General features: G+C 38.1%; 1 protein-coding gene and 1 pseudogene across 1 annotated transcript in view; both read left to right on the forward strand.

Moving 5' to 3' along the window:
• LOC145268689 (uncharacterized) overlaps positions 1 to 12,500 on the forward strand; it is a 1,072,728-nt gene that overhangs the window by 618,375 nt on the left and 441,853 nt on the right. Inside the window, exons 124-126 of the mRNA XM_080124201.1 lie at positions 5,064 to 5,093; positions 6,266 to 6,295; positions 10,390 to 10,419. Coding sequence (XP_079980327.1) covers positions 5,064 to 5,093; positions 6,266 to 6,295; positions 10,390 to 10,419 — 90 coding nt within the window. The remainder of the gene's footprint in view (positions 1 to 5,063; positions 5,094 to 6,265; positions 6,296 to 10,389; positions 10,420 to 12,500) is intronic.
• Positions 8,356 to 8,474, forward strand: LOC145268981 (5S ribosomal RNA; annotated as a pseudogene).

The following is a 12,500-nucleotide window of genomic DNA, read 5'->3' on the forward strand; positions in this document are numbered from 1 at the left end:
GAGTTTGTTTATGTTGGACTTGAAGACATCCAAGTTGTAGTCAGGTGGGAAACAGGCAAGCGGCAGAGAGTTCCACTGGCGTGCAGTTCTAAGAAAGAAGCTTTGTTCATGGAATCTACGTTTGGATTTAGGCACAGATAGAGAGTGGGGAAAATTATTGACAGTAGTTTCAGCCAGACGGGTGTTTCTCGTGAAAGATTGGCGAGGGGGGGGGGACGAGGGATTGGAGCTCAGACGAGCACCTGCCATGGAAATAATGATAAAACAAAGGCAGGCTCGCAACGTCTCTTCTGTGGGAGAGAGGTTGCAGGGAAGAGAAAAGGGCATCCCCCACTAAGCCACGAAGTCTATTTTGTACTCTGTCAAGGCAGGATAGGCTGTTTTTAGCAGCTCCTGCCCAGATGTGGCAGCAGTACTCCATCCTTGGACGTACTTGGTTTTTATACCGATAGAGAATTGCATCAGTAGTGAGATATCTTCTGGAGCAGTAGAAGGATCCCACCATTTTCCCAGCGACCTTGGCCACAGACTTGATGTATGTGTTCCATTTCAGATCAGGAGTAAAGGTCAAACCCAGAAGCTTATCAAAACATGGGGCCTCCCCTAGACGAGAGCCATTCATTTCAATCGATGCCAGATAGGGATCAGAGCGTTTAGGGCATCTCCTACGAGGCTACAAAGTCTATTTTGTACTCTGTCAAGGCAGGATAGACTGTTTTTAGCAGCTCCTGCCCAGATGTGGCAGCAGTACTCCATCCTTGGACGTACTTGGCTTTTATACAGATAGAGAATTGCATTAGTAGTGAGATATCTTCTGGAGCGGGAGAAGGATCCCACCATTTTCCCAGCATCCCTGGCAAGGGGTTCATCGTATATAATCAAGCACGTCAACATATTAGTCCGCATTTTTATGCCTGCTTTTGCTTAATATTTGTTCGTTTTCATTTTTTATACGCGCTTGTTGCTTATATCACTTCCATATACATCTCTGTTATGTGTATGCGCTTCGCCTTTATTTATTTATATCACAAAGGAATCGCTACTTATCAAGGCCTAGAGGCCACTCGAGGATAAAGAGTTAAAGAGTGTACAGTAGTCAAAGGGATAATATCAGCAATCGTTAGTGATGGAAATTCGGTAAATTTGTTAACTTAAGTGGAACCGCTCATCAAGAACTTGTTTACATTGAACTCGAAGACGACCATATATTGTAATCAGCTGGAAAGCAGAAAAACAGATCAGAGTTCCACAGGTGTGCAGTTCTAAGAAAGAAGCTTTGTTCATGGAATCTACGTTAAACCTTCCGCCTTTCTCAACGTCCAAATTCCAACTCCAAGGTGATCTCCAGCTAACCTGATCCATGTGACTCACACATAGATCCGATCAGCTGATAAGATACTTCTGGTAAACTTGTCTATGATCTAGCTTTGTCATATTTTGACAGCTTTTTATCAACATTCTTCATATTCATCTCTTGTTTATCTCTCCAGTTAGATAGATAGAAAGATCGAGATGGATAGATACAGAAATAGATAACTAGCTCGATAGATATATCGATAATACACATAGATAGATAGATAGATAGATAGACATATAAATAACTCACCAACTTGTGTTCGACCTATTACATAACAGAGACAGGATAAACTGCTTCTAGCAGCTCCTTCCCAGATGTGGCAATAGTAGTCCATCCTTGGACGTACTTGGCTCTTATACAGGTAGAGAATTGCATCAGCAGTGAGATATCTATCAAGGCCTTAATTTGTTTATAGTAATGTAGGGTTGAAAAATTTCTTTAAATCGCTAAATGCTGTGAAATAGCTGGATTAGTGGTCAAGGTTTATTCCTCTAGATCTGCCGTGTTCTGTCTCGACCCATGCATGTTAATAGAGTAACATCAAAAAAGCTGTAGCTTTTCACATGCACCAACCAACATACACTATATTTTGCGCATCACATAAGTTGAGGACATCATTAGATGCCAACTCGGAAAGATAACCCTTCACCCTGCTACAAACGCTTTACCTGAGCACACCTTGCTTGCGTTTAATTTCTTTTTTTTTTTTTGCATATACATCAATGACATCATAGTCCTAACTAATGTTTTATTCATTGCTTTTAAGACACTTTCGTCAAACTTGGTTGCAAACACTCAGACAATCACAAATCTACTTTTATTTATATCTATACTAGCAAAAGTACCCGTCGTTGACTGGGTTCAAAAACAGCCCACAGAAAATGGACTCTGCTTCATGAAAGTATGATAGGTTATGAAAAGGAAGAGTTGTAAATTTGGGTTGACTTTGGGGGTATCAAAACCAAAGCAAAATATGATGAAAATAAAAATAAAATAGATAAACCCCATAATTTATTATACCATACCTGTTCACACTGAAACACTTATCACAATATTCTGTGGATCTATATTAAAAAACCTTAAACTTTGTGACATATTTCCATTCTATGGAGGTCAGGTGCGAACGAACACCCCATAATTTTATTATACCATATTTCTTCAAACTGAAACATAATTATCAAAGTATACTTACGCAGATAGATATGAAAAGTCTTTATTAAAGTTTGTGCCTATTTCCATTCTATGGAGGCCAGGCGTGAACGCAGACCCCACAATTTTATTATACCATCCCTATTTAAGTTAAAACATACTTATCAAAGTATTCTTATGTACATCTATATCAAAAACACCTGTAAACGTTTTTTTTTTTTAATTTTTAAATTTTGTATTTACATACTTTGTGGACGAAGCGCGAACGCAGACCCCACAATTTTAATGAACCACCGTTCTGCCAGATCAAAATACCCATTCCTGTGTCTCGATACATCTTCTATCATTATATGTAATCAGTTTTTTTAAATAGTCAACCATATAGGAGCCTATTCGTGATCACACACACACAGACATTCAGCTTTATATTATAGATATATTAATACCATAAGCATCTTTAACATACGTACGTATGTGTGTCACGGTTTCCAGATTATGAATTATATTATTCGATCGAGAGATCCTATTTATTAAAAACGAGGATAGAAAATGATAACCTACTACGAACATTAAATTTGTATGTAGATACGCTAATTAAATGTCCATAGTGTGTTATCGCCTCTTTCCTCCTTTTTAATAAATAGGATCTCCCGATCACTGAAGACGCAATGTTAAAAAAAAAATAAATAAATAAAAAAAAATGATGTTGCTTTTAGGCTGAACGTGAAACTAAAATATACCTTCTTGCTCTTCTGGCTTGGATCCAAGTGTAGTATCTGTTCGGTCTAAAGATAGTATAATTATATTGGAGGGTTTCCGTTTGTGCCGGAAGTCAATACAATGGAAATATGTTACAGAATCCGAAAGGATATAGGAGATAAACCGTAATTTTTTTTTTTTTTTTTTTATTACATTTTCACCCCAAACAAGGCAAATTGCCACTTTGGTGTAGGGGGCTACTATCAGGGGCAACAACTACTGGGGTACTATGTAGGGATTTGGGCAGCAAGATGTCGGTTCACGTTACACTTGAACTTCTGCACGTCAGTACTGTTGGGGAAGCAGGGACCTGGAATGGAATTCCAGAGTGTAGCGGTTCTGGGGAAGAAACTATTGGAGTAAAAACATCTTTTACATCTAGGGATCTCTACAGTGTGGGGGTGGGATTTGGCAGCCTGTCGGGTTTGTCGAAGGTGCTCACGTCGTGGGGGCACAAGTGATTGCAGTTCGTCAGAGCATTCACCACTAAAATACTTGTAGAAAAGGCAGAGGGATGCAACGTTTCGATTCTGACACTACATTAACCAGATTACTTAGATAAATATTTTTAACAAAAGGGTTACGATAATATCGTGGGGTCTCCATTCAGCATGTTACATATGAAAGATGTTGTTGTGGAATTTCCACAGGTCTCACTAATATAGATTAGGGTTGGATCAAATACTGACTTTTAACAATTGAAATACAAATACTTTCGTTTAGGTTACCAGAAATACAAATACTTTTATTCCTAAGTCTAAAAATAAAAATACAAATACTTTTATTCCTAAGTCTAAAAATACAAATACAAATACTTTTATTCCTAAGTCTAAAAATACAAATACAACTACTTTTATTCCTCAATCTCAAAATACAAATAAAAATACAATAACTGATTAAAACAAAAACAAATATAAGTACTTTTTTTTTCAAAGTAATAAAGAAATCTGAAAATATGCCAAAAAAAAAAAAGAGGAAAAAGAAAAGAAATATTTCCTTGCAAATTTGACATCTACATTACATTCTATATCATGTCCTTATTGCATTTTATTATCATTAGAGCTCTGAAAGTTTCCCTCTCTCTCTCTCTCTCTCTCTCTCTCTCTCTCTCTCTCTCTCTCTCTCTCAAATATAAATACAAATACAAAATATAAATTACTTTTTCTTGTGATGTTAAAATACAAATACAATTACATTAAAATTGTATTTAAATACAATTGAAATACAAATACAATTGTATTTGATCCAACCCTAGTATAGATAAATGTGTAAAATGTAGATTTACTAGCAGGGGTGCCCGGCGTTGCTCGGGTGTTTGGAGGTGTATGCTGTGCAAAAAAAGCAAAAAAAAACAAAAAAAATGGTTAATTTTTTAAAACTTTGACCCCTATTATGACCCCTTAAAATTTATTGTTTCGGACTCAAATCACTTTATTAAGTTAGATCCAGGTTCAAGGAACCTATATCTAAAATTTCAAGTGTCTAGACCCAAAATTGTCGGAGGAGTTTGGTAGAGTTCTTAAAGGTCAAATCGTTGAAATTTGACCCCTTAACAGCCAAATTTCTGGCTGACACCCGTCACATCGATTTTCCCAAATCTCAGTACCCGGTATTTCAAATTTCGAGTCTATAGACTAAAAATTGACAGAGTTATTGCGTAGGGAAATGTACACAGACAGACAGACACGTTCACTTTTATAGATATATAGATTTTTCTCCAGTCGACGATTGTAAAGTTGTTATGAAATAACATCTAATTCAAATTTTACTGATTTTATTAATATTATTTGTCCTGCAGAGCCGGAACAGGAAGTTACGACGATCATTGGTGAGTGTCAGATTATATACATTTTTCATTAGTTTCGTTATTTATTATTCACATTTTATTCTCTTTGGACTATTGTCCTCATCAGCATTAATGTACAGATTCAAAGGATTTCACAATACATTGGGATGTCATAATAGACACTTTTTTTTTCTTCCATCTCTTTTTTTTTTCTCTTCTCTGTTTCTTCCCTCCATCTTTTTTCCTTCTCCTCTTATAACCCTCTATCTGCCTTAGTCACTCTTCCTCTCATCATCTAAGACAGTGTTTCTGAACTGGGGGCGCACGTGGACCATACGGGTCCATGTAATATCTCTGGCGGTTCACATGCAAAACATGTTATGCCCAATAGCTATGAAGGGGTCCACCGAGATAAAAAGAAGAGAAAAAGGGTCCATAGGTTAAAAAAAAAAAAATAATTAAAAAAAAAAAAGTTGTCCATGTACAGACTCAAAGGATTTCAGAATACGTTGTGATGTCATAATAGATCCTTTCTCTTTTTTTGCTGTCTATTTTCTCTCTCTCTCTCTCTCTCTCTCTCTGTTTCTTCCCTTTTTCTTTCTCCCCCCTCACTTTCTCTTACTCCTCTTTCTTTCCCTCTTCTCTTATCACCCTCTATCTACTTTATTTACCCTTCCATTCAATGGACCTCAGAATACATTGTGATGTCATAGTAAACCGCGTTTTGTGTTTCTCTCATTTTTCTTAATACGAATAACACCTATAATTGGTTTGTTTGAATACTATTTTTTCCCCATCAGAAAGCAATGCTTTATCAACACGAAATTCAGATTTGCCCTTGTTTTGAAACTTTATAGCATTGGCTTCACTTAAATCATTGTAATTTGTAAACTAATAATCCAATTGGGCTCAAATATTGATACCTACCATAATTTTGATGCCGTAATAATCGCTTTGTGCATTGCATAGGAGGCAGTATTGTGAACCTGGGTTGTACGATCTAGATTTTCTTAGTATTTTCTATTTTAAGGAGAATTTTTTATTTTAGGCTTCTTACTAGGTTAGAAAGGGTAGTTTTCGCCTTAGTCGTTTTGCTAGAAAAGAATTGCAGGTTGTTTTGAGATTCATCTTATTTTGAAATTCTAGATAAGGTATTTATTTGTCTAAAGTTTGATAATAATTATTAACTCCTTGCATGTTACCTTTTCCCCCAGAACAAAGAACCGAAACCAGCACAACATTTGGTGAGTTGCCATTCTTATTTTGTTCATTTCTATTATCTTCAAATTTTTAAATCTAATATATACAGTAAAGTTGGTCGTTGTCATCGATAGTTTTTGTAGTGGAGACGCTCACTAATTAACATAGGTGGGTGAGTGAGATACATAAAGGTATCAATCACCAATACCGGGGGAGTTCTGCAACGACTGCCAAATAGGCAAGACGCCTATGTTGCCTCCAGTAAGACATGCAACACGCCACCTGCCGGAATATCTCCAAGTGAAGTATATCTGAAGACATGTAAATATGTATATAACTTTTCTGCCTAATATATTATTTTTATACCTTTACTTTCCGTGTTCTTGTTAATTATTTGTGCAGACAACAGTGGCGATGGGAATTTGAAAAAAGACTTACGCAGGATAAAATCCACTATTAAACACAAGTTTTCTTCCAACAAAATTCAACACATTGCTAAAAGGAGTAAGATAAAAAGATAGAGGAATCCAACATGGAACCAAGAAAACTGAAACTGTGAAAATGTAGTTTGGACATTAACTTCCATCCATAGTCTTGAACCCCTAAGAGGCATAGGCCATCTACAACTTTGTAGATGCTTTTGTAGCGACTGAGTTCTTTTTTTTTTACAGAGTGAGGGTGCTGGCCCCACGCCCAACCTCCCCAGAAAGTACATACAGCGCCTAGTCTTCCCAAATGGTCACCCATCTGGTACTGGCCAGGCTCAACGTTGCTTAACTTCGGTGATCTGGCAAGAACCGACGTGCCAACTTGATTGTGCCGTATATGGGCATTAACTTACACCATACCAAATAGTCGAGAAGGGTCAATGAGAATGGAAAGACTGAGGAGAGAAAGCACTAACCAGACCTCTACTGGATGTGTGCCGGGAGGACTGGGACCGTGGGGAGGCTTATTCCACACCAAATTTCAGTGATGACCAATGGTCACTGCCAGTAAAAAGTCAATGGCAAACGGCTGTTCAGATACTGCAAATTCATTTGAAAAGGTTATCGAAAGATGTAAAGAGTACTGGAAATCTGGGGGATACTTATTGTCATCCAGACTCAAGGGAACACCGCCAGTTGTTGTCAGTGAGCAATGTCCGATGATGACCTGTGTGAGAACTAGTGAGCAGCAATAATAGAATATGAACTACGCAGCATGTAATTAAAGTTATTTTCCTTTACTGTTTCATTGTCATCGATAGCTTTCTTCCTACAAAATCAACATTTGATTTTGGTCCCTCAGTTCTCACGGGGTCATCAATTAGCAAGTGCTAACTCAACAACAAGAATTTTGGAAATGAAATAAGAAAACATGAATTAACAAACAATATCCAAAATTTTACAAAGTTGTAAAATATGCTTTGAAGAAAACAAACTTTCTTGGGAAGTTTTAAAGTTCTTGAATAAGAAATAGACAAGAACGCCAGGAAGATCATCCAAAGTTTCCATTGTGTGTATGTGTGTATGTTACCTGTTATTAAACGCTCTCTCTGCTAGTTGCAGAATACGTCCCAGTGTTATGAGTGGGTCACCAGTTAGTAAGTGCTGACTAAATAACGGGATTTGGTGAATAAAACGAGAAGGCATGAATTAATGAACAATAAGTACGGCTGTATGGGGGATGGGGGGAGAAAGAGATGTCTGCTTATATTGTGTTAATGGTCACTTCAAGACACATCAGCTTTTTTAAGGGGTTTATAAAAACAAAGCAGGACGTACCGTGCCCCCGCGTTTTGTAAATATATTCTTTAACTCATTATTTTATTTTGTTTTATTTACCGTATAATAATGTCTCTCATTTATAAATTCTACAAACCTTTTCACTGAAAACATTTCTATGAATCCAACTCATCCCCCCCAAAATATATATTTCTCCTTACAAAATACGCTAAAGTAAAACCTCCAAAACGTATCCATAAAGGCCAAAGGACTGCCTCCGTCCGTAAAGCTGGCGATGAAAACCACCATAAATGAAAAGATCTGTTTTCGTCATCACAAAAGAATGTAGGAAAGGTTGTCTGTTTACATTGAGTCAATGTTCACACTTTCAGCGCATTATATACGGCATAATCACGTTGATACACCGGTTTCCGTCAGATCACTGAAGTTAAGCAATGATGAGCCTGGTCATTACTAAAATGGGTGACCAATTTGGGAATACCAGGTGCTGTATGTAGGAGGGCATCGACACCTTCCTGCAAAAAGTTGCAAAAACCTAACGTCGTCATCTCCCCTAACAGGGATATACATGCGACTGGGGACTGCTTGTGAATTTCATACTCCCATGAAACTTCCTCCTCCAGAGGAAGCCGGTTAAACCCTGAATAGGGTTGGTGCTGACTGCACATTTACAGCGCATCAGCCCTTTTTTTTAGGGGGGGGGGATTTATAAAAACGAAGTAGAATGACCTTTTACATCTTCCTCCGCATCTCTTGACCGCATTTGTTGTTTTCAAGTCTGTTTCTATTTAACCCATAGTTGGGACCCTAACAGGTACTACGACTCCGGGTCAGAGTGGACCTGGGAGCAATGGTAATTAAAGGGTGACTCCACACTCCCCAAAGCCCACAAGCTGGAGCCCTCACCACTGGATATAGTTTAAGGTCATATCCAGGACCCCCATTGAGGGACTTTTACCCTCTGCAGGGGGGCAGTCGGTGTATTCTAATGCCCCACCGACAGGGCCAGTGTCCGTGTCGGATATATACTTGAGAGGCAAAAGAATAAAAAGAATATGCTGTTGTCACAGCTCTACTTATGACCCTTTGCTAGCACACAGGTGCCGCGTTGTCAATAGAAGTTAATGGGTTCGAAACCTGTCAGCCTTAACTCTTCGTCCTCTGTACACTAAACTCAACACAAACAAGTTGCTTCAAGCCAGAGCCGCGTTAACCGTGTTATTGACACACAATAGAAATAGACAAAACCATAAGAAATTTTGTTTAAAAGTTCCGTTATGTGTGTGTGTTTTTTTTTTTTTACAGTGATCACCACTTATCAAGGCCCGGAAGCCACTCAGGGATAAGGGTTATTGCAAGTACATTACGTTAGTGTGGAGATTTGATGAAGTGTTTACTTAAGGGGGCGGTTCATTAGGAATTTGTTAACGTTGGACTTGAAGATATCAAAGTTGTAGTCCGGTGGGAAGCAGGCAGACGGAACAGAGTTCCACAGGCGTGCAGTTCTAAGAAAGAAGCTGTGTTCATGGAATCCACGTTTTGATTTGACACAGATAAAGAGTGGGGGAAATTTTTCACAGTGGATTCAGCTAGACGGGTGTTTTTCGTGAAAGATTGGCGAGGGGGGACCAAAGATTGGAGTTCAGACGACCACTTGCCATGGAAATAACGATAAAACAAGGATAGGCTCGCAACGTCTCTTCTGTGGGAGAAGAGAGGGGAGAAGAGAGGTTGCAGGGTAGAGAAAAGGGCATCCCCCACTAAGCCACAAAGTCTATTTTGTACTCTGTCAAGGCAGGATAGGCTGTTTTTAGCAGCTCCTGCCAAGATATGGCAACAGTATTCCATCTTTGGACGTACTTGACTTGGTGTGTGTGTGTGTGTGAGAGAGAGAGAGGGAGAGAGGGAGTTTATCTTCCATGTGGCTGAGTTCACTCGAGAAATAGCAGCAAACTTATCGAGATTTCAGCTTGGGGCACTTGATCTTTCTATGAGGGGCGTTGTTGATACTAAGAGTCGATTTACGTCGCAGATGTCACCACTGAAGAACTGCGATTTCATTTTACCGAGCCTCTGTTTTATAAGCTTGTTTAATTTGACTTCGGCTTGCGAGATTTGGGGTTTAAAAGGATTTTCATTGGATGGAAATACTTTGGGTTAACACGTCCATGTGAAAACTAACTTGCCTTTGGAAGTGACGAGGGTAGCGAGTCCAAAGTAAGTGGAGAAAGAAAGGGGGTAGCTATTTGAATCATTTGTGTTTTAGCATTCGGTCGAATTGCATCTCAATTAAGTCACTACATATTCAAAATTTTGAGGTTTATAATATTTAAAACTATTGAACTTATACCCGACTAAATCTTCTTCTTCTGATTATTATTATTATTATTATTATTATTGCTTCTCTACAGAACAAAGTCCTGGAGCTGAAGCTACAATTGGTGAGTGTCTCAGTTTGTGATTATTTTATATTGAGTACGTAATTCAAAAGTTTCTTCGATATTCTTTAAAACTTCTATAATTTCATGCCTGAGTATTCTCTATATAAAAACATACGCACATAAACAGAGACAACGTACGTGCATACATATAGACAAAATGCATAAAAACATTAAAATTCGTGCATACATACATACATACATGCATGCATGCATGCATACATACATACATATATACATACATGCATACGTACGTACGTACATACATGCATACAGACATACATACGTACGTACATACATGCATACAGACATACATACGTACGTACATACATGCATACATACATGATGATTGAAACGTCTTGTCAGACGAGTACCACTCCCTCAGACAGTTAAAGTCCATGAGCCCAAAAATGACTTTCATCGCCACAGGATCATTTTAATAGACAAATGCCGAGGGAGTATCTATACACAGATGATGTTACAGAGTCTTAGCTTTGTACGACAGCTAAATGTCTCTCTCTGTTCAAAATGTTGAGATCCAGCAACAAGCAAGAGCAAGATAGCCAGCAACAAGTTAAACTGCAGACCAGCTTAATGCGGGTAGTGGTCTCCTGCTTTATGGTTTTTTAAATCAGAGATTTGCTTCTCCTAGAAAGGTTGCCTTCACCACGGCTTACGGGAGCCCTCTCCACCCCAACACACACATACATACACACAAATATACACGGTGCTAGTTGGCCGTTGACCCCGAAAAGGGCTCATTCGCCCTTTGGGAGGTCTTGTTTTTAATCCTTCAGGGAGACTAGCCGCCCTCCTGACCAAACAAGTCTGGTGGGGGAACCAGTTTTGTTGCGGGTAACCCGACCATAAAGCAGGTAGTACCTGGTTACATGGTACCAGTAGCATATGACATGACCTGACATACATACATACGTACACACATACTAACATACACACATACATACATAAATACATGCATACATACATGCATATATGCATACATACCTACATGCATGCATACAAACATACATGTGCATACAAACAAACATAATTACGTACATGCAGACATACAAACAAACATACATACATACATGCATACTACATACAAACATACGTACATGCATACATACGTACGTACGCACGTACATACATACATACGTACAGATTATACATTTTTGTGTTATTTATTGCTGTCGCCGTTTATTTTTATTTTTCAAAACATACGTAATGTATACATATATAAAAAATATTTGTACACATGTAAAAATACATACATACATGCAAAATATATAAATACACGCAAAAATACATGCATGAAAAAATACCAACCTACATACATACATACATACAAACATAAAACAAACATATGTACTTACATACATACAAACATACCTACATACCTACAAACATGTGTACTTACATACATACAGACATTTATACGGCATAATCACGTTAACACACTAGTTCCCACCACATCACCGAAGTTAAGCAACGTTGAGCCTGGTCATTACTAAAATGGGTGACCAATTTGGGAATACCAGGCGCTGTATGTAGGAGGACGTCGACACCTCCCTACAAAAAGTTGCAAAAACCTAACGTCGTCATCTCCCCTAATGGGGATATACATGTAACTGGGGATCGTTTGTGAATTTCATACTCCCATGAAACTTCCTCCTTCGAAGGAAGCTGGTAAAACCGTGAATAGGATTGGTGCTGACTGCACACACACGCGCACACACACACACACACACACATACATAAAAACATATGTACGTACATACAAACAAAAATATATACATACGTTTATAATGCTATTTCTGCACATAAATTTGATTTGATAGACTTAATATTAAAGTAAGAGAAACGAACGTAGGAATACACACACACACACATATTATTTATTAAAAGATAAACAGCTACATTTAATCGCTGCAAACAGCCATCTGTTTCAGTCAATGAGACTTCATCAGGCGACCCTGAACAGTGTCAGATGGCTCAGGGTCGTATGATGAAGTACCATTGATTGAAACAGATGGCTGTTTGTAGCGACCGAATGTAACTGTTAATCTTTTTAATAAAATATA

This window comes from Euprymna scolopes, chromosome 44 (genome assembly GCF_053919585.1).
Source record: "Euprymna scolopes isolate OS-2025 chromosome 44, ASM5391958v1, whole genome shotgun sequence".
Lineage (NCBI taxonomy): Eukaryota > Metazoa > Mollusca > Cephalopoda > Sepiida > Sepiolidae > Euprymna > Euprymna scolopes.